General features: G+C 45.0%; 1 protein-coding gene across 15 annotated transcripts in view; it reads right to left on the minus strand.

The window, feature by feature from the left end:
* Positions 1-412: 412 nt before the first annotated feature.
* The window catches only part of ZNF618 (zinc finger protein 618), a 179,202-nt gene continuing 156,837 nt past the window's right edge, over positions 413-22,777 (minus strand). For 12 of the 15 annotated variants that reach the window (XM_064523588.1, XM_064523585.1, XM_064523596.1 and 9 more), the window contains 3 exons: positions 15,811-15,888; positions 10,600-10,701; positions 413-9,432 (listed from right to left, as the gene is read on the minus strand). In XM_064523588.1, coding sequence (XP_064379658.1) covers positions 7,919-9,432; positions 10,600-10,701; positions 15,811-15,888 — 1,694 coding nt within the window. In that variant the 3' untranslated portion in view covers positions 413-7,918. The remainder of the gene's footprint in view (positions 9,433-10,599; positions 10,702-15,810; positions 15,889-22,777) is intronic. The other 3 variants (XM_064523593.1, XM_064523589.1, XM_064523591.1) reach the window with 1 other exon arrangement.

Consider the following 22,777-nt stretch of genomic DNA (forward strand, 5'->3'; position numbering starts at 1 on the left):
ACTCTGAAAAGAATGTTGCAGAAACATGTCTCTAAGATACCTCTCCAAATAACTGAACTCTGGCCTGGAGCTCTCAGCTAGTTTGGAACCTAAGTGGAATTATTCCTTCTCTCTTGTGGAATATTTCCATTCAGACAGCAACAGACTTGTAAAAACAGCAACATTTAAACACCTTGTTTTTTTTTTAATAATCCTTTTCATTTGACGTCAGTCTAAGTTTCAAACAGCACTGAATTTATTTAGCTGTAAAAAATGAAACAAAACAAAAAAAATCCTAAAAAGAAAAAATCAGAAGAACTTGAGTTGGCCTCAAGCGTTCATATATCACAACGAAAATCAGCAACTCAACCCCGTGCAATATTGCTCTCTATTGAGTCATTCGATCCACACCAACAATACATGAGACTTCAAACAGGTTTTGTTTTGTTTATTAACACAGCAAGTGTGACATTAGATAACCTTTTAAATACAGTACATGGTACAGTGCGGGGCCAGCTGCCCGCACATTTCCACATTATGAAGACAAAGCCAGCGGTGGCGGTTTATAAAAATATTGTGTTGCTACAAAAGTATAAATTAATGCTACCGGTATTAAGAAATATTAAACACATAAAACTTATAAGGATTAAGAAAAATATTCATTAATACCTGTAGAAAACTCTGGCCTAAAAAAGATATTTTTTGTATATTTTTTGTATATTTTTTTTTGTATTTTTTAAGATGACATGAGATTCTTGCACTCGCAGGTAGAGACACACGCAGGTGCATCTGTGGTATTGCCTAGAACATCTGCATCTACAGAAAGGAAGGAAATGCACAAAAGTTACTGAGGGAGGGGAGGGTGAGGAGGGAAAGGAGAACATTGTTTTCTTGGTGAAACAGCAAGAATTCAGCTCCCAACAGGAGGTTTCAAAAAATGAACATACGAACGAGGAACAGCTTCTCTTTTCAGACTGGCTGCAAACAAGGATTTCCTGATGGTTTGATTTGTCGGCATGACACTCTCTAGCTACGGCGTGGACCAGAATCCTCACAGTCTGGACGATGTGCGTTCCTCCTGGATTTACAGCCTTGGCTAGTCACCTGTCATGAATGTTTCAGTTTATCCACTACTGGTTTTCCTTTTAAATAATTAAAAAACAATTAAAGTCCCCAAAAAGGTTAAAGGGACTTTGGAAAACAGCTCCTAAGACTGTTGCTCCTTCCAGAACACAGGCCTCCTTCCTAGAGCGGAAAGGTTCTTCTCCATAGATAGCAAGGAAAAAAAAATTAAAAAAGAAAAACATCTCCCCCCCGCCCCCAACATCCTGGAAAAAAAAAAAAAAACCCGTCCTATCCACACACATTGCAGAGACCACCACAAGAACCCCTAGAAGACTGAAAACAAGCATTCAAGGCTGATGAGGCTGGAAGTGTCTTTGTAAGGAACTTTGGTTGTAAAAAGCAAGGGTTTGACATGCCTGTACTCATCAATTCCACTGTAAAATATTCCTATCGTTAAGGCTGTGCTGCTCAGCTGGGCACCAAGACATGCTGACCACTGTCAGTGACGCTAAAGTGATGGGAAGAAAGAAAATCCTTTCAGTCAGTGGTAGATGTTGTGCATGAACAAGCCATTTATGTGACTCATTTCAGAAGCTATTCTAAAAATTCAAACTCAGCTGCCTACAGATCATTAAACCCTAAAGGGTCTACTGGATACACCGTTGTCTAATGTGAGCAAAACTCTTCTGTCAAGTTATAAAACAAAGGACTAACAGGAGTAGTAAAAAACCCAACTAACCAGCCAAACAAAAAAATTAAACAGAAATCCCCAAAACATTCAATATATAAAATTAAATTTCAGGGCAATACACTCTCATTGGTTTACCATTTCTGGCCTAGCATAAGCAAACTATCCCACAGTACTAAAGAGGCATTCAACTTGGAGCTGTGCTTGTTTTTACCTCTCTGTATTTTATTGTTTATTGGTTTGTTCTGTGAAATTTCCAGAAGCCCCAGGGAAGATGATTGCCCATGGCACGTGCACACGTCCCGTGCACTGCAAAGGGGAGTTCTTATTGCTAGAGGGCAACATCTTCAAAAGTTTCTGACAAAGGACCTTGAGCCTCACCTGAGGGTTCTGGGGATTCACAACGGATCCCAAGGACTCAAGATCACTGCGTAGCACAGAAAACGCACAGCAGAAGCAGCAAAACACTTAATAATCTCCTCCACTCCCAGTTTCTCTCACCTTGGCAGTGTAAGGGTTGACAAGACTGGTGTTGTATCTTCTGCCCCTCCTGCCAGTCAACTAGCTCCTTCCATTATGAAACCGGGTAAATATATATATATAGTGCTGGGAAGGGTTTGGTGGCTGTGGTGAATGGGAGGATGTGGAGGAAGATGCTCTATGGACCCTTTTGGACCTATCAGCTGTTGTGCAGGACTGGACTCAACCACCAAAGCAATCATGCCCAGGCTCTACACCCAGTCTCCTCTCTCGGTAAGGTCCAAAGCAGTGATGTGCCTTACAGAGTGTGCTCCAGTTATTTGCACAGCTTAATTTTAAATGATAGGACTCAGAAAACATTCTCACAACAGACTATTCCTACATGAAGAGGTTTCTCCTCAGTAAAAGGTTGCCCAAAATCTGTTTTTAGTGTCTTTTTGTTCACTTTCATCCAATTATTCCTAACTATTCCGTAGGGAACTTTTCTCTCCTGTGTGTGCTCCTGAATGCTCACAGGAGCTTCTCTCCTCCCCTCCTTTAGCCAGAGAGATTCACTTAGAGATATGAGTCCTTCCTTAATAGAAAACAGAACTACTAGCCCTTCAGTAGCTTTCTGGCTGCTCTTTTCCTTTCTTTTATCAGTAACTTGGTGCTTTCTAGAAATGAACACAGTATTCTCTGAGTAGCACAATGTCTCACTCATCCCACTCCTGTGCAACACTACATCCTGGCTCACCTACTGTGGGATTCAGCATGTGGAAATGATTCTTCAGACTATGTAAGGCCACACAGACTCATTCACCTATAAAAACATATGTAGTAATTTCTACTCACACAAAACCTTCCATGTTATTGCAAGCAGTTGGAGAAAAACAAACCAACCAACCTGAGACATCTCACTAAATACTGTAATAATACTCAGATATAACAACTTAGGGCTCAAGCAAAATTCAGAATTGTCTCCGATCTATTTTCAGTGATTCTTGGGCTTTGAGCATAATTGCCAAAACTTCATTTGCAAAATTCACTTAAGGGTCCTCACTCCCTGAGCTGCTTATGAAAGCATTCTCTGATCAGCAGCGGAAAACACCCAGCAAGCACAATCTAGTGAAACCAATGCAGGCGCTTTATGTGGATGCTTATCTCAAAGTTAAATTGGTTCAACCAGTAATTAACAGAGATCTGAGTTAGGCAAAGTTTAAACCCATTGTAGGCTTTCACAGCAAGTTTTCTAGATTGCACTAGTTCACATCAAACCAAATCAGTTTTCCTAGAACAGAGAAAGCTTTGACAAAAAGAAAAGTTTACTTCTATCTGAAACCTAACCAGTTCCAAGATGCCAAGCCCATCTTGCAAGCCAGACCACTAGAGACATGGAGAGAAGAAAAGACATAGAAAAAAAAATACGGGTTCCAAGTTCTTCTCCACTAACCATCTGGCTGCCATATTCACACAGAAACAACCCTTGATTTTGAAGAGCTATACCTTTGTTCCCTACTTTTTGAATTTTCTATTTTTAACAAGGATCTTCAGACAGGACATGAAAGCCTTTAATTCTTAACAGTTCATCTTCTGCTGGTGCTTGCTCCCCACCTGAAGGTTGTAACCATTCTCAAAACAAACTGTGAAGTCAGAAAGGGAAGTCTGTAAGGTCAGGCATAGAGTAAGCAGCAGGAACAGATGAATTCCTGAAGGACAGAGATACCATTTTAATATCCAAATACATTTCTCAAGTGTGAATAAAGGAAACAGAACAAGTAGAAGGTAAATTCTCAACACCAACTACCACAGGATGATCCCACTTCCGAGGATTTCTCCTCCCAGCCAAAAGGAAGCAGAATCTCATGACAACTCTTGCCAAACAAAGAGACTCTCCCCTTTCCTGTCACAGAATGAGCAGCACTCCTTGCAGCACATGTGCTGCTCTACAGAGAGAGCTCCTGCTGAGCCAGTCCTAACAACCTGGCAAATGAAGGGTTTCTGAAATTCAGACCTCAGTAAAGTATCTGCACATCCTGAATGCAAACAGGAATCCTGAAAAGGGCAGGACAAGCAACAGCAAAAACTTTGCACGTGGAGCAAGTACATGTGCTCCAGATGTGCTTCTCTCCTTTTAACAGACACGAAGCATGGGGCATTAGTACATCAGATACATCTCACAGAGCACTGATAAGCACTTTCCAGTGGAATACCCTGTGACCTTGTGCAGCTTCACGAAAAGCTGCAGAATCTTCCTTTGCCTAGCTGGAGAAGGGGGTGGCCAGCCAGCTTCTCTTCTCACTGATTTTCCAGGTTGCTCAATTTTAACCTTTTAGGATTGGTGGATTTTTTTGGTTTTTTTTTTTTTTTTTTTTTTTGCTTTTTCAGCTGCTAAGTTGAGTTTTTAAGTCTTTAGGAGAACTGCACCTAACAGACATTGCTGCACGTTTGCTTAATGTCCATCTTAGCATTAGTACAACCAGAACCAAAGTAGCCTTGGAGGTGATAGTAACTTGGACGGGGGAGAGGGCCAGTCAATCCCTCTCTTTGGTCATCACAGCGAGAAAGCTCCAGATCCGATGCCAAGACCATACGGTAAGCTGGGGAAGAGGCATGGCTGGGGGTTAAGGGTGGCTGTGGCCTCTCCGTTTGTATGCCTTGGTTGTGCAGCCAAGGTCCAGCTCAACGCTATGCACAACCTGGCATTAAATGATTGTACACACCACTGCAATCTCACTTCATTCTTAATTCCAGGACTTTAAACCTGTGCTAACTCTTTTGTCCACTTCCCCATCCTTTATGCCTTGCAGATAAAGACAACACAATAGGCCTGAAATGAAAAATCACACAGAAGTTACCAGCCTGTCCCTTAGCAAAGAAGTTTCGGGTTTTGGAGCCTTCTTTTCAAAGGAATGCAAAGGTGTTATGCCAGCGTGACAAGGAGCTTGTGAGTGGCTCTTCGAGTCTCAGGCTAACCAGGTAAAAAGATGTAACATGCCATTTGGAGAAAACTACAGATCCTGTCCCCAGATCTGCCCATCAGCTGGGCTGCACAATACATGTTCTGCAGCCTCAAAAGCTAATCTTGCTTTGGACCTCTTCAGTAAAGTTTTCTTGATGCGGCATCCCTTGGTTTTTATTCAGTGGGACCTACAGCATAGCACAAACATTTCAAAATCAGCACACCTCTTGCCTGTTATTTTTCTTCCTCTCTGTAGTCTGAGACTTAATTTTTGTTTGCTACAGGTTTCCCCTGAACTGCAAGTGCAAACAGATGTGTTACCCGTGGGCCCAGCTGTGCTTGCCAAGCAGGTAGCATTTATATGGGAGAAAACAAAACCAGCAAGAAGGGATTGCTCTACAACCAACACGTCTGTTTGCCAAAGCCACTGCCAGAGAAATCAGACCTACAAACACCTCGCCTCGCTGGCAGCTCATCTTTAGGTACTGTTATTCCTGCAGCTGGTAGCGGCGTTGTGCAACTGTGTCTTTTAGAAACCGGTTAGGATATCTACACCCAGAACTTGCATTTAGGAGATCGCCAGTTTTGCCCTGATGCCATTAACAGTGCTGAGAGGTTCCGCCAACCCAAACTCTGGACTCTGGCTAGCAGTAGATCCTGCTTCCCAGGCCGAAAAGGGCAAGACTCATCTGGAGAAGACAGCTGGCTGTGAAGAGTTATCCTCAGTGACCTCTATCTAGGGAAGGTCTCTAGTTCCCCTGTCTAAGCCTCATGGCAAGGAAGCTACCAGTGCCTTTCAGGATCAAGACACCTGAACACAAAGCCTGAGAGACCAGGTGGGTAGAGCTGCAAGCTAGCTGACTGTGTTTGCCATTTCTCACATGTCTTGGGACTTATAACTTCTATTACAACCAGAGATGGGCTGGTGCGATCTTGGTTTAATGTCTGTTCAACAGCAGCACTTCAAAGAAGGCCCTCAGTCTCACAACTGCATTGTCGGCAATCAGAAAACACCCCTGCTCTGTTCAAGGGCTTCGGTCTCAGCCTTCCTGGTCAGAGCTGAGCACGTTCCTGTTCAGTCCATCCACCTAAACCTCCAACGCTGCTCTGCTGCCTCTGTGACTGCAGCTCCAGAGCAGACTATTGGAAGCAGGAGAGATTACTTCAAAAATAATAATTTGCCTCAATTTGCCTCTGGGATACAAATCCCAGTGATGAAAAATTAACAGTTTGGCATCAGAAGTTGGGAATTGTCCAAGAGGCACCAAATCTGACAGCCTGCAGAAATCTAGTCCAGCAGCGCACTGAACTGTGCCTACAGGCACTGGGCACATCTGAGCACTGGTCCTGACTGACAGCAGAGTGACTGAGATGTTTCTGCTTTATGATGATCTCTAATTGCAATTGGGGTGAGCCAGTACGTGCGAATGTTTAAGGGCCCATGGCCTTCCTAGCCAGAACAATTCAACAACATAACAAGTAGTGTAATGCACTATAGGTATTAAAAAGACATTCGTGCTACTAGAGGAAACCATTCCAAATAAAATGGGAAGGTATTCTTTGCACTCAATTGGGAGCACTTACATTCAAAAGGATCTTTGAGCTGATGCACTTCTCTAAGCTTCCTTCAAACCCCAGTTTGACAAAACTGATGATCTTTGTTCCCCTGAAAAATCATACACCTTGGTTTGTCCTTGGCCATGTGAAGGCTATTTTGAGTGTGTGTACAGGGAAGGCTTACAAAAAGTTTAGGTACAAGGGTTCTCAACAGCAGCTGTCAGACCCTGACAAGCTCACTGATGGCCCACAGACCTGTACTGTCACCGCTTGCTTGCTTTTGCTGGTTTCTAGCTTTTCCATATAAGCAACTGCTGCGGTTCCCATAAGGATGTTATTTAATCACAAATGGGCTACTCTATGAACAATTTGAGAACCCCTGTTGTACAGAATTCACAGACAAGCTAATTTACACTGGGAATTCAGAAAAGAAGTTATGCTAAAAAAAAAAAAAGAAAAGAAATCCAAGAAAAGTAACAGTTACAGACGTTTTCTGCCATGAATCATTTCTCTTAATTTTAAATCAAACTTATAATCACTAGCTAACATGTTAAACTCAAAACTGGGAGTGGAGACAGAAGAGTAACTTTTGTTGTTTGGAAAAACCTTATATGAAAAAGTTAGAATTAAAATAGAATAAAATAAATCCTTGAAGTCTCCCTTCCTGATTTCTAAAGATACTGGTGTTCATAAAACACAGCTGCCCTGATAACATGCACCGTATGTCAAGAAGGCTGAAGACAAATGCCCTCAAGGTGTACAGTTATTCAAAGGAGCAAAGTCCAGTGCAGAACTGGTCTGTTCAATGTAGTCTGATTATCCATGGCAAGATGGCCCAGGGGACAAGAGGAAAAAGGTGGGGTGGAGGAGAAACAAAAGAAACTTCAAGTCACTTTAGATCTCAGCTGCCTGAAGACTTTAGAACATCAGCCTCCCATTGGTCTGCCCACTTGAAAACATTAGAAAGTCTGTCAAGTCCACACACTATCTATGGAAAGGAGCACGTTCCTGGCAGAGGGCTGTCTCTCTCACGTGCTCAGCTTTCCTTTCAAACTTAATTTTATATATATTTATATTTTTATATATATATAAAAAAGCACTTGGTTTCCAGGGGCATTCATAATGAGGTCCACAGTGTTTAGAACTTAAAATTCTTTTTCTTTGTTTGGAACAGTGTTTTAAAGTTTTGTTTTAATTAAAAGACAGTCTTAAAGCATGTTGGACTTCAAAAACATGAGTTTGTTCATGTCTTCGGGACTGAGTAGCCGTCTCCTTTTGATTAAGAGAGCCTGCTCACACATATTTACACATTCACTTCTGGCACCAACAGCAGGCACTGCTAAGAGCCAAAAGGCTAGCTTGGCTAGTTTTGTATGCTTTTGGGTAACACACGACCAGTACTGAAACAGGTCAGGGGTGGCCTGGAAGAGAGGTTCTTGCAAATAATCATAGACTTCATTTTTCCCAAACCAATCTTCTTCCTGAGCTGCTGTGGCTTCCCCTGCTGCCCGGGGTTTCTTGGTCGAAGGTTCAAATTCTGTTTCTTCTGCCCAGGACTCTTTGACCTCATTGATCAACTCACAGACCTTGCCAATGATCTCTTCGTGTTGGTATGGTGGGACGGGCCGCAGCTTCTGCTGGGGGTCTAAGATCATGGCTACCTTGTGTGCCGAATGAACTTTGAAGTTCTCCTTCAGCGCTTCCAAGAAGAGGTGGCAGAGTTTGCTGACTACGCCAGCATCATTAGCTTTGGAAGTGAACAGTTTCTCCAGTTTGACGTAGGTGGGCAGTACCAGCTGCAAGGTGGGCCGGCTCTCATTGCTCAATTCAATCACTGCCTGTTTCACCGGAGCCAAAATGGCTGCCAGGTTGCTGAGCAGGTGTTTGTTCAGGTTTTGGATGAGGTTCATCTTCTTGGCCCTGCTGTAAAACTCACAGATCTGCTCGTAGCGCTCGTGGACAAGCAGGAGGGAGTCGGTCACCGAGTTCCAGCAGGGTGGGGGAGAGGTCTCCTCCAGGGAGCCAAAGGTCTCCTTTGAGAGGCCCGTGGATCCCGCCAAATCTTCACAGACATTCAGGAGCTCGATTACTTCATGCATGTTGCGAGCCTGTAGTGTTCGCTTATTCAGCACACTCTGCACTACCGAGTTCAAGGCACAGGCCGAGCAACGCAAGCACATGCCTGCCTTGGAGAACGCGGAGGAATTGACTTTGCAGTCTGTGACATACACCGTCCTGATCTCTGACATCACAAACTCCGAGAGCACATTCTGTACCCAGTGATGGATAAAATCACCGTTATCTCGAATGTCTACACCTTTAATTCCCAGGACGTAACTCTTGATGTGGTTGCCTTCCACCTGATAAGCTGTCAAGATGTAGCAAGAATCGGGACCGATGCTCTGAGAGTGGCAAGTGACACCAATGCCAAGGCATGCATTGCTGCCCAGGGCGCAGGTGACTTTCACTTTCACTTGGTTGTACATCCGAGGCAAATGCTTCAGAGCCAGTGTGTTGAAATTGCCAAGGATTTCGGTGACTGAGAAGGCACCATAGCGAGCTCCACTATCCACCAGAGTCTGTGCTAGCTTGATGAATTCTTTCCCACTCACCACACTCAGAGCCCCAAGGTCAGTGCACATCACCCTCAGGAGCCTCTCGGCAATGTTCTGCCGCTCCTTCTCTGGGATCGCGCTGTTCCCTACCGAACCACTCGCAGATGCTGCAGTGAAATACAAGGAGGGAGAGAAAGCACCAGATCAGAATTGCTCCTCTGCAACACAAGCAGGGAGGAAATCACAAAACGATTCTGAGAGAGACCCCAGCAGGTCCAACATCCCACACCACCCAGCAAGTGGAACATGCCCAGATGATGGAAGAGGCGATTCCAACCTGGATTTCTTTCCCAAAGTGTTTCTAGGCAGAGGCACTTCCAGGGACAGGTCTTGTCCTTGCTTAGAGCAGCAAGGAGCTTATTTGCATGCTTTCCCTGATGTGGGAACTGAAACAGAGTACACATCATCTACTTGGAATTCAGTGCCTCACCAGCAACATCTTTGTGTTGTTCATTTAGGAACTGCCTAGGTAAGCTATAATCGTGTGCTGTTTGCTAATCATGTCTACGGCGGTCACAGCTCTACCCATGTGGTTAGCTCAGCTGGAAGGCTGAACTTCTTCCTGCTTTTTGTAAGTTAGGCCTTGCCTTTGAGCCAGTTCTTTTAGGAGGAGTTGCTTCAGTGAAAATTCCAGCTTCTTCCACCACTTTACACGGTGTTGAAGCACAACTTTCAAATTCTTCCTCCGATGACCAGTGATCTCACTTTTTGTCACTGATTCTGGGCTAAATGATTGTCACTTTTGGCCACATCAGAACACACAAACACCATGTTTTCTTATCACCCTTCTCCCCAGTTGCTTAGCTCAAGAACCTAGGAACTGCTTTCACATGGGGCTCTATTTTAACATTAGCTGTGTTGAAGCACAAGTTCACAGGAGCAGTTGAGGATAATGCCACACATTGGCTGCCTGCCAGCCCATGAAGCGACAGGTTATGCCTACATCACACAGAGCCAAATGGAGTAATTTCTTAACTCCAGACTGCGAAACCTGACCTTAAATCAGAAGTTGGCTTTAGCCAGGAGTTCCCAAATAGATCTCCTGTACAAACCTTTTCCTACTGGCTCCCTGGGATTCCCAATACTTTTTGCATACCAGCGCATCTGTAAGGGGAATGGGTGCTCTGCTTTGCAGGGTACCACACGCATTACAGATGAAATCAAGTGCAGTCAGGTGAAGACACTGGCCTTGTACAATGCCTGAGTCACTGCTGCACACCATCTCTGGAAAAGTCACTGCTTCAAAGCTGATAGGAGCAAACAGCATTACGTACTATTGTTGGCGTTGTTTCTTTGGAGCTGTGGTTTCCACTTTTCTTCAACAACAGCTAGAGGTGATCTGGGCTGGCTAGAGGCAATATTGTTCTCGTTGTCAGCTGTGGGGCAAGAGACAGGGACGTGTTAGAAGCACAAGATACTAATGCTTAAAACGCAAAGCAGGAGAAACAATATCCATCAGGTTAGCATTTACACTCATGTTTCCCTTAACTAAGGTAACAATCTATTATGCTCTCTTAAGTTTTTAAGTGGTTTTCAGTGAGATAGCACAGCACAATCAGAACCTTGAAAATTGTCTTTGATTTATACCTCATCGCCTCCGAAAATGCAGCTGAAACGACACCAGCTTTTTCTGTGCATCAGTGACATTGATGCCATCAGCACAGCTTGAGAAATGTCTCTCAGTCAACTGGAGCTGCACACCAGGAGGAATAAGTCATGATGTTGCTTGTGCAGCCTAACTTGTGCCATTTGCTTGCTTTTGAAATGAAAGCAAATGTAGCACACTTATCCTTCTTCTGCCCTACTGACTCTCTTTCTGCACGACAACTGACTTCTCTTGTCTTTACTGCAGCTACTTCAGTTTCTAAACCAAGTTCAGCTCCTTCATATCTAAGATCTTATTAGAATCTTCATATACTGTCTTCCCACTGTACAGAGAGGGCTAATCTCCTCTCAGGCTGCCCACTTCTGCCTCAGAGTGTAAGCAAAAATGAAAATCAAGTTTTTAGAAGGAGACCAAAAACTGTTCCTCCTTAAGGCTGCAAAGATAGCGACTCCCCTAGGTCTTTGTGTTCATACTCCACTTTCCTTGTATGTGACAGCTAAACACTTTGGCTGCCAGCCTTATGGGATTTTTCAGGAAAACACAGTCAAGATCAGTAAATTCTGTGTTGTATTCGCATCTCTTCCTCTCCTGTTCCCAAGAGCTTTGTCCCCACCCTGGTGAAGTCTGCCAGTCCTTACTATGTTTCACTACGAAATTGTGCTCTGAAATAGGCTGTGAAGCAACATTAAAATGTACAATGAAGAGAGGTGGAAGAAGAAGGAGAAATAGTAAGAGAGAGATGACTAGGCTGAGTGGAAGGATGAAATCAAAAACAAGGAAGACAAAACAAGTCCTTCACTCATCACAGCTGGACTCATCTTGCCTAATTTTGGACATCTGTTAGAGGCACCTCTCTTCAAGGTGGCCCCTTGTGGCTCCTTTTACACTCAGTGGTGTGAAACAGGCATGTTTAGAGTGTGATTCATTCATCTAGCCAGAACCTGATGACTTGTAGTATGAGATCTATCATAATCTGAACTCACCTGGAAACAACGACTTCTTCTGATTATAGAGGGAGTCCAAGGCAACCAGCTCAGGTGGCAACATCTATAGTCTAGACACACCAACTTGCAGTCACATGAATCCTGCCCCAGCACTCAAGAGGGCAGAGTATGAACTAGAGGAACACCTTCTTAAGGCATGCACAGGTGCTTTTGCTCTGCAGCCCTGGTGTTGGGCAGAGCAGCGGGCATCAGAATGAATAGGAGAGGGCAAAGTTGCTTTCCTTCGTGCATGGCAATGGCCTGGGAGAGAAGGGTAAGGGTCCAGAGACAAGCAATAATATGATGAAACTCTAGTGCCCTCTTCCATACAAGCAAGTCCTCTCAAATTTGAGCAGCTCCACATGCTAACTACCGGGGTGTTCTCAAATCTAGCTGATAAACAGCTGCAAATTGTGCAGTTACTAGATCAGGCCATTGCACTGGCCATGGACTGGATCAATACCTAAGAGAGGCAAACACAGAACCAGAGCCCAACCAGGGTAGATTCTGGGACTGCCTGGAGGACTGTACATGCCCAGATAATTCAGGGTACAGTGTGGTGGTTGGTTGTTGGGGAGGATTGCCAGGTTCAGGACTGCAGTCAGAGGTGGGTGTGGAAGAGAAGAGATGAGCTACAGCAAATGCCAGCAATCAGACACAACGCATCTGTTTTCCCCCAATATTTGCCTAGTCTACTTGCTCTAGAGCTTATGCCACAAGTGGTCTCAACTCCAACACCTTCAGGTGGGCAAAGAAGAATGCTGGGTGCTCGCTACTAACTTTGTTCACAGTTCAGGACTAACATCATGAAGGCTTCCTTGTCTTGGTAGGGGAAACAGTGGGAGACCACCCTCTGTTTTTCCTCCTCCCCAACCCTTTATCTATTTCACAATAATAGGGGGTTAATTATGTGCAACTATCCGTTAGCATTCTATATGGCATTAATGAGATTCGTGCACTTCAGTCTCACCTTCCTTATCAGGCAGTCTACGAACTATACAGATCATGCTTCTTTAATTTCTCTTCTTGCCTCCAATCCTTTAATCCAGGTTCAGCCTAGCTGTCCTTCTATTTTTTTAGGTCTAGATTGTTGGAAGGGCATTATATGGTAGCATTCGACCTGAACAAAATACCTTAAAGGGAGTCAAAGCTGTATATTGTACAGTATAATTACAGAACAGATTTTTTTGCCTTGTACTCTGCTGTTCTATTTCTGCCTTTCAGCCTCCAATTTACATTCTAATTGCTTCTTCTCATTGTGTAGCTGTTTTATCGAGCTGTAATCTCCCCTTATTACCTTTCAGCCTCCAGATTCAGCCCTCTGAATGACTTGAAGTGCCAGTATGTCCCTGCTTTTGCTCCTCAAAGCCAGCAGTGCATTCCCTGTCTTCAGTCACTTGTGAGAAGGGCTCAGTCACACGTCACATTCATTTGGAAAAGATGAACCGTTTGCCTCAAATACGATTGAGCCAAAACGGATTTCTGAACACACTAGCTGAGAAAGGTTTGACACACATGGGCTTGCTGGCGCTCCACATCCCTGTCACGAAACATTCCTTGAGCACAGGCATATGGTCTGGTACAAACTGCTGCTACGCCAGCATCCCCATTATGGGGATCCTCTGCCACCAGTTCTGCTGACTACTGCAAGGCTTCTGCCTCTCACACTGAGGAGATGTTGTGCTGATGCTGACCGGTGACTATTTCTCAGATATGCAAATTCCCAGGTGCTAACGGGCTAGATGGTAACAAACTCTGTGACCAGAGTAACTATAAGCCCTGTGTAATCTCTACTGCTGCTCTGACTAAGCAAGACTTCCAGAACCGGACACCCACCAAAGCCGCCTGTAGTTCTTATGCCTCATCATTTTGTTTCGCCCTCATCTCACAAGACCTGGAAAATAAATCCTGCACAGCTCACATCAAGTTGCACAGATCTGGAGGAAAGGCTGACACTTCCTCCAGACAGAGGCACGAGCACAGCACACAGGCAAGCACCACGTACAGACACCCCACGGGAAGGGACAGGCTGCTTGTTCACACGGGGTGGTTTGGGCGACGGGCGGGAGAAAGCATTCAAGGAAGACAAGGACACGTTTGCGGTTGTCATACCAGTGAGACACTGAGGGAAGTAGCTCAGCAGAACGGTGATTTACAGACAGACAGAGCAGGGAGAGGTGAGAAAACACAGTTTAACCAGAATAACCCTGAGTGAGGGAGAGGGGATTTACTCATGGATTTAAGTGCATCTCTGCTAACACTATACATGACAAGAGATACCTGCTTCCTCCAGGCCTGTTCCATGTCCAGAGTAACTGAAGTGTGCAAGCCTGGAGGCCACATCTCATTTGTAAAGGAGAAGAGGAAGAAGCTGCAGATAGCACTAGCCTAAACTCCTCAGCAGCTCACACTGCCAGTGAACTGCCACTCTTCCCTTCGGCACCCTTAGCCTTGGTTGCACCTTCGCAGCGCCTCTCCGCAACAGTGTCACTGAGAGCTGTAACTAAAAATGCTGCATTTCATTACCGGAAACCAGAACAAGGAACAAGGTGGCCAGGACACAGCTGGAAGGCACGTAGAGATTGCCTTCGACAAATGGCAAGAGCAGACGCCAACACCATGGACTCATGCCAGCCACAATCCCGAGCTGAGCTTCACTGCTCCTCAGCGTACATGAAGTCCAATTACTCCGCATTAACCAGCTTACACTCTAATATAACATAACATCCACACAGCTCAGCTCATACTGTTTTATAATAAACCACCATAAATGACTATTTGTAATATTATGAAGATGACAAATAAAGTAGCTGCTGAACCACACACAAAACTTGCACTAACATTGACCAATGAGAACTTGACTTGAGGAGCCATCTTCACAGATGAAGAACTCAAATAACACTTTCATTAAAGCTAGGACTAAAACTAAAACATGAAACAAAATAAGAACTTCAATTAATTCACTACTGCAGAACGGAAAATACGCTTTTCCTCGAGCCACTTGTCCTTCCTTGCCATATTACTCAGGGCCTATTTGTAAAACGAGTGCAAATGCAAGCACTGACTATACACCTTGACAGAACGCCTGTCTGTTGGAGAACACAGGCCTGCCAAAGGTGAATTAATTTCTAAACCTGCGTCAATCTGCTTTAGTTCTCATTCAGGAGAAAAAACAGAAAATTCTGCCAATATCCCAAAGAGTCTGTCTTGACATTTTTGAATATTCTGAATGCTATGTTTGAGACAGCTTTTGTTTTGAAATTTAAAAATCTTCTCTTATATATCAGGTAGAAAACAAAAAAGGTGGATTAGAAACAAAGTAATTCAATTGTTACTCCTCAGAATAATATTTTGTGGATAGATTAGAATGAAATGAACACAACTGCTGAAATTGCACCCTTTTTTTTCCAGAACACACTTCAGTCCTTTGCAGAACTCCAGGAAACACAAGCACAAGAAAATACTTGAGCGGGCAAAGGCTCTGCTGCCCTGCAAGAATTTTTGCTTTGTCTGCTTCTATGAGAATCACCCTTTCTGCAGGAGGAGGGATGTTATCTGCTGTAGAAGTGAGTGACCCATTAGCGCTTATGAAATGAGCATTTCCTAGATACCTTTGGATAAAGGGTAGTTTGAACTGCTCCATGCTAGCGTGGCACATGTTTTTCTGCTCCTCCTATGGAAAGGAATAATATACGTGATACACCCTGAGCCTTGCACTGTTGCAGCCACTGCTATGTGCTCCAGGCTTTGAATCTCTTTTTTTCCTGCAGGTGAAAGTACTGGGGCTTGGGAAACCGTGAGCACGGGAAGCTCTATTGACACACAACGGGGTCAACATCAGGCATCAGCGCAGAATTTAATTCTCCGCTTTAAGTGAGTCGAAGTGCCCAGCTTACCTGCATGGGACTGCATGTGCTCCAGGAGATTGTTATAAAACTGGAACTGGATTCCACAAGCTCCACAGGTGTAAGGTTCTGTTTGGGAGAAATCAGTTCAGAAGAATTATACAGAGTATGCAGGGAAGCAGCACACGTGCATACTTCAGTTCGTACAGTAGCTGTGCAGTGCCTTAGGGCCCAGTCCCGTCACCTTGGCCAACTTGGGCACTTCACAGCAGTTTCTTAGAACTGAACCCGCAGGGTTCAAGCTGGGACTCAGGGCAGTGCTAGGGCACGTGACTGCTTCCTGAATGCGGGTCAAGCATGTAGGCATGAGCTTCACTTTACTCCCGTGAGAAGGTCCTAGATGGCAGAGGGACTGCTCACGCACTAAAGTGAAGCACCTGCAGGTGTGTTTGCGCGGGTGGGATTATAGTCAATCGAATGACTTGAGAGGCTGTTAGCTGACCAACAACAGGGTTTACTAGCCCACGCCTGTTGCAGGTTGTTTTAAGCATATTCTTGGTTTAAGCCTCAGTGCAGAGGTGAATTCATTTTACATCCAGTTCTGTCGAATTCCAGCCTCTGCTGCCTTTTTGGAATAAGACAGGGAGCACCGGGCTGTGAAAAATCCTGTTGCTTGGAAGCTGGGACACAAAGAAGTGTCACATGGGGAGTAAGGTGAACTTTTTGTGGCTGTCAACAAGTGCAGCGAGACTGGGGAATGGTGAGTGCCACTGGACTCAGTGGCAGCCAGTTGCCAGGGTAAGCAGAGGTGGAGGGGAAGAAGCACAGAAATCAGAGCTGTGCCAGAAGGCCAAGAGCAGAGCAGGAGAGCCATGTTGCCAGAGTAATACGGATGAGCTGGAGTCAGGGAAGAGCTGGGTGCACGACTCCCGTGTGAGTTGAAAGATATGCTTAGTTCTAATCTGCCAAGTATACTGAAAAATCTTTTTTTTCCACTGAATTAACTTCATAGTTTATGTTTGCAGTTGCTCAGTTTAAACAGTATTAGCTGAGTGCTTTAGCTGACAGATGTAATATCAAACTACAGAGAGATATGTTAACACTGCAATTTCCTTCTTTACCTGCAGGTATGCCAGCACACTGCCACCATGTACGCTGTGGCGTTGTATTTCGCAACAGTAGAAGGGACAAATGAGAGCATTTGGCATATAAAAAATTTTGCATATAAATGCCTGGCGCACACACAGAGCAATTTTTATTGCTACAATATACCAGAAATCTGTATCTATGTTTGAAGGGAAAAACACATGCTGTGTCAATGAAACATAAGTAATCTACTGCACATATGCAAAAGTGCTAGTATCCAGTGTGGAAGAGCCTTGTACAGGAAAGTACAAGCTTGACTTTGCTATAACCTATGAGATGTCTCTGTCAGGTAGCAAAGAGCAGAATTTATCAGATGGCCACAGGAAGTTGAGAGGAAAAACACAGAGAGTCCTAGAATGGTTAATAGAAGGTATACTTATATGCCATAAGGTTAAACATTCTGCTGTGACTTTCCCCTAAAACCTACAGCACTTTGAAATGATGGAGCCAATTCCAACTGAAAGGGCTCTCCTCAATGTTTTATTTAACTTAACATATTTTCTTGTGATGCTACTGTTATATTTTGATTCTAGTGACGAAACTTGGAAATACCGTAACTAGATAACTGTGGCTCTAGAGAAAAGCAAGAGACTTGGCAGCTGAGTGGCATGTATAAGGATTTCAGGATGGGAGGGATTAACATATGGACTGGACATTTCTGTTGAAATCATCAGTAGTGAAAAAGCTGTGGTAAAATGCCATAAGAGGTAGGATTCCTCATTCAGAGCAAGACATTTATTTGATCATTTAGACTCCTTTTGTCATTATCAGAAAGGAAGAGACCCCCACACAGGTGAAAATCATCACTTTTAGTAAGTATCTCCATATGCCAGATGATTCACGTTACAGACGCACTTATTTCTCACTGCTGTTTATATGAAGGTAGTCTAGACCGCTCATTTGGATGAAGAGGTCTCAAACTAAGTGAGATTAACCAAATACTAATTTTGACACCGAAGTGGGATTTATCTACCTAAAGGAAGTCACCTTCAAAGAGCCTGCTGAAGTTTGACAGGCTCTTGGTAGGGCCAGAAGATCTCTGGTGCCCACAGCCAGAGCCACTTACAGAGCTACCAGTCCCTGTTCTCTGCCCCATTGCTCTGCTGGAGACTCCTACCCCTACGACTAAATTGGGAGAACAGAACACACTGCACATCTCTGGTGTTCCGGAAAGTCCAGCTTTTGGAGATGGCGAACCTTGGTCCCCTGGGATACTTTCAGATCTCAGCATGCCATTTAATGTAAGTGGGCACATGCAGCCCCTTCTGCCATCTCTGCCTGTAGTAACCTTGGGCAGAGAAGGAATGACAGAGCACTGTACCCTTCACTGCTGAAGCCCGAGGACTCTCTTCTCTGCTCCCAGACAAGTACACAAACTCCACGATTCCCCTAAACTCAAGCTTCCAAGAAGCCAACAGCACAATCCTTTCCCTAACCTCATTTACAGGGCACTTCTCTGGGAAGTGCAATTGCTCATATACAGCCAGCACTCTCCACACAGCATGTTCCTCACATCTATAGTAAAACAGAAGAGAAAAACCTCCTCACTGTTCCTTCCCAACCCTTTTTGTCTCACTGAGCTGCTTTATCTTTCTCTTGTTTTATTCTCAGCTATTCTGCTATCATAAAGCTGTGCCTCCTTTCTTCTAGCCTCTCCCTTTGCCTGTCTCCCCTTCACTCCCTTCCATCTGCCTCTGCTGGGCTCTCTCCATCCCCATCCATCATGTCAGGTCCATCAGGGTCTCCACAGCCTTTCGCCTCCAACTCCTCCCTCTGCCACTACAACGTACTGTGTCTCCAGTGTGCTCTGTGAAAGGCCTCTCATTTGTGATTCTTTTCAGAAAAATACTTTCATTTTTAACCTATTTCCAAAAGCTTCCCCTTCTGCCTTGCTATGGAAACATCCAGCCCTGGAAACAAGACCAAATTCTTTATGTGTTTGGCTCTTGTTCTCACCTCTCCGGCCTAACCAAATGCTGGCCGTAGCTATGGGTCCACCTAATAAAGTGGGTTAGGAAACAGATGTTTTCTTGTTCACAGTTGTTATGGGTTTTTTTTCTTTTTTGGTCATAAGGTATGTCCACCATTGAAGGATGATATCTAAAAATAGTCCACCTATGTGAAATAAATTTGAAGGGTTTTTTTTTTCCAAAATATACAACAAATCTCAAGTGAAAAGTGCATTCGAAAACTAATTTCTCATTCTAAAAAAGCTTAAAAACATTTAAATACTTCCTTCCAATATTTTACGACAAAGATCCATATAAGTCTATGGTTTGCCAAAAAAGAAAATAAATTGAATTAAAATCAGAGTAAAATTTAAATTCATCAAACAATTCAAAAGTGTTGCTTGTGGAGGAGGGAAGGGATGCTTGGGGAAGACGTGCAGAGTCTCTTTGGGAATAAACTCACTTTATTTCCCAGTGCTTTCTTGACCCTCACACTTTTCAGATTCCAACCTCTAAGTCCCTTATGCTCCACAGTGCAGAGAGCTGGGAATAGTTAGGCCAAGTTGGAAAGAGGGTGGGAGGCGTCCTGAGCTAAAAGAGGAAGGAAGAGGGGTCTGAAAGGTGGAGAGAAGAAAGGAGGACTCTTTTGTTTGAAGCCAGGCAAAAAGTCACAACTGGAAGAGAATTGCTCAACAGGCTTGCACTCACAGCAAGTAAATCCTCCCTCCATTTGATTTCTACTTGCAACTCAAAAGGCAGAATTAACTGGAAAATCTATTTGACAAAAATGCTCTCAACACCTCTCTGAGCCATGCTTGTGCTCCTTTCTTCTCCCTTGGAGAACAGCCCCTTTCATGCCACTGCGGGACCTCTGCTTTTCCCTTCTCTAGAGGGAATTTCAGCTCTGCTCTTCCATGCTCAGACTGAGTTTTACAGCAACCAGAAAGGATCTGTTCTCCAGCAAGTGGTTTGAACTCAGCCAGATGCCCGCAGATCCCCCCATGACAGCAGTCCATGACCAGACTGCTTAAGACCAATGCACTCTCTAGAGAGATTTAAACCAATCTCTCTCCTATGCAATGCAATAAAGCACTTGAAAAAAAGGGTTTTCAGATACAGTCAATGTGCACATCCTTCTTCGCTGCTTCCAGAATGCCATAGTGCAATCGTGTGCCCGAACCTCCACCCGGCTTCCCCAGCACAGCACACCACTCCTCCTTTGAGGACATTTTTCAACCTCCATGGCTTTTCTGATCCTCTGTTCCTGGACTTCTCCTGTCCCACTATTGCTCTTATAACATGTAAATGTTAGTTCTAGCATATGAGGTAAGAAATATTAGTTCTCTAAGGCTTCTCTTCTGTAATAACCCTTCAAATGACTAAGCCACATATTCATACAAGAAAGAGTCCTGTCACTGAGGCAATGTACAGTTTATAAATAGGCCAGATGTGCCCTCACACATCTCCTCACATGAAAGATAAGGTGAGCAGGGGCCTCTGGGAGTTGTTTCCAGAAAAGCACATCTGCTATCACATCACCACCCCCCTGGTCCGATGGGGCATGTATGCCAGAATGGCTTCACACACCCCATCACAGCCAGGACCTGAACCTTTCCTTTCCATCTCTGCTTTGTCAGTGGAGGTATAAGGAAAGCTATAAACCACCGGCACTGCCCACACCAAGCCCCCAAGAAGAACAGCTCTGCTCTCCAACAGCCCCAAATGGTTTTGGTGGCTAAAACAGGCCTCACATATGAACGAAGCAGGAACACCAGTTATGCAGGCGGCTGAGAAACAGCTCAGAGATTTCTGAACTTCAGCAGGACTTCCCAGGAAGCCTGTTCCACACTACTGGGCTGCATGGACTAAAGAAACCTTCTCCCTTCCTCGTTACCCTCATTCCTTTCACCATTTCTCAGGAACCAACTCTTCTTTCTGCTCCACATCTGAGAGGGCCAGGAGTTGTGGCAGAAGCAATACTACCCCCTTTCAGTGAGAGATGCAGCCATTCACCCGATGTGCTCAGACAGGCTCCTTGATCTAACTTGGAGCCATCTGCCTCTTACCAATGCCAGGTGCTGCGAACTTTGTAGCTCCATTCCCTGGGGACGGGCTCAGGAGCAGGGTGTTTGTCTTTCTCCAGGCCACCTCCCTGTTTGCATTCGTGGAGGCAGCTGGCAGCTGCGAACCATGTGCTGTTGCCAGCTGCTCTCTGGCTGTGCACTTGGCTTGCTCAGGGAGTGGGTTGGGACTCTGGTTCACATCTGTAACAACAGCTCCCATAGCCCCATGTTCAACAACCCTGGGCTGTTCTAGGGTGCTGGGCTACAGACACAGCAAACACTACTGAGGGCATGGAGGGCTTGGTGAGGGCGCAAGCTCCCTCCACCTCTGGAACATCTCCCTGGTGGCTTCCCCTCTCTGCCTCCCAAAGTTGCAGCTGTGCCAGAGCAGCACAACACTTATCCTGGGTCTGAGGGGCTTATACCAGCAATATGAATTCAGCAAACCCTGCATGAGAAAGCTGCACATGTGCTGCCACTCTGTGTACCCAGAGAGCCCCCCACCCCTCAACCCCAAGACCACTGTAATTCTCAGTAGACTCGCAGTGGCTGCCACACTCACAGATCTCCAGAGCTCCATCAACTGCTACAGCTAAGGCTAAAAAACAACTATACTCCTCCAAAGACCGGAGCTGGGCACCACCTGTCAGCCCCTGACCAGCAAGCTCCAGGTGACAGGGCAGTTAGACCTCATTTGGCACAGACACGTAATTTCCTATCCCTTCTGTCTAGGTCCTTCTTTCCCTGCTTTGAAGAGAGGGCTGCTGATATCTGACCCTTGGACGCTCCCCATTTGGCCTCATGCACAGGCCATTCCCCTTAGCAGTCTCTCAGATTCACCGTCTACCTGCCTTTCAGACTAACAGCCAGGGGCTCCGTGGCCTCAGCCCGTTACATGTCCTTTGGTGACACTCGATACCTCTTAAGTCATTATAACAAATAAGAGTTTCCTGTCCTGCTCAAGGGCCTGGATCAACCTTTCTGACTCCACACAATCTTCTTCCACACTTGCCTCTCAAGGGATTGGGGGATAAACTCACCAGGCTGCACCACTGCATGAGGAACTGGCTTTCTTTTCCCTTGTTTCTGCAGCTTGCTCCTTCTAGCTGCAGCTCAACATAAAGCGGCTGGGCGATGGGAGGGAAGGGGTGAAGCAAGCCCAAAATTCACTGTTATACAATCACAAAAGGTAGCACTGCCTCAGAGCACTTCCCCTTCACAGACTGAAATCCCAGCCTTTGGGTGATTTTGCTTTGATGGCTAGGCTGTGACCTGTGCAGAAGATCCTGCAGTTAGCATGTGGCAGACTGTGGCCTTACTGCTACTAAATGAAAAAATATCCAGATGAGACTGCTAGGCCACTGGCTCCCCTAGACACCTTTGGAAAGCAAACCTTTCACACAACACAGACCAAAGGCATCAAACTGGGGGAGCAATCAAAGATGCTGGTCAAAGCAATATTTTCTGTACGACTTGGGCTACTGCTGGAGAAGTCAGGGAAGCTGGAGAGCCTGCACTGCAGCAGCAGCAGATCAGCTCTACTTGATCCCTGAAACATGTTGCTGAACATGGAGTCTTGCAGAGTAAGGCTTTGGGCATCTCCTGTCCTCCATGCTCTGCCCCTTCTCACACATAGCTGAGCTGCTCGCAGGAGACTGTTGCAGAAGGGGTGGAAATAGGCTCCGAGTCTTCACAAAAGAGTAGGCAGATCATGTACTGGACCCTCAGAGAGTTCAGGCTGCCACGCTAGCCCTGCTGACTCCTTGGCTCTGTTATTGCTATATGTTCAGAAGCTTTCTGCAAGACAGCAAGCCTGAAGCCTAAATTTGGCAGCAGAAAGTCTGTTCATGAAAAGGCAAA

The sequence above is a fragment of the Dromaius novaehollandiae genome, chromosome 20 (assembly GCF_036370855.1).
Source record: "Dromaius novaehollandiae isolate bDroNov1 chromosome 20, bDroNov1.hap1, whole genome shotgun sequence".
NCBI lineage: Eukaryota > Metazoa > Chordata > Aves > Casuariiformes > Dromaiidae > Dromaius > Dromaius novaehollandiae.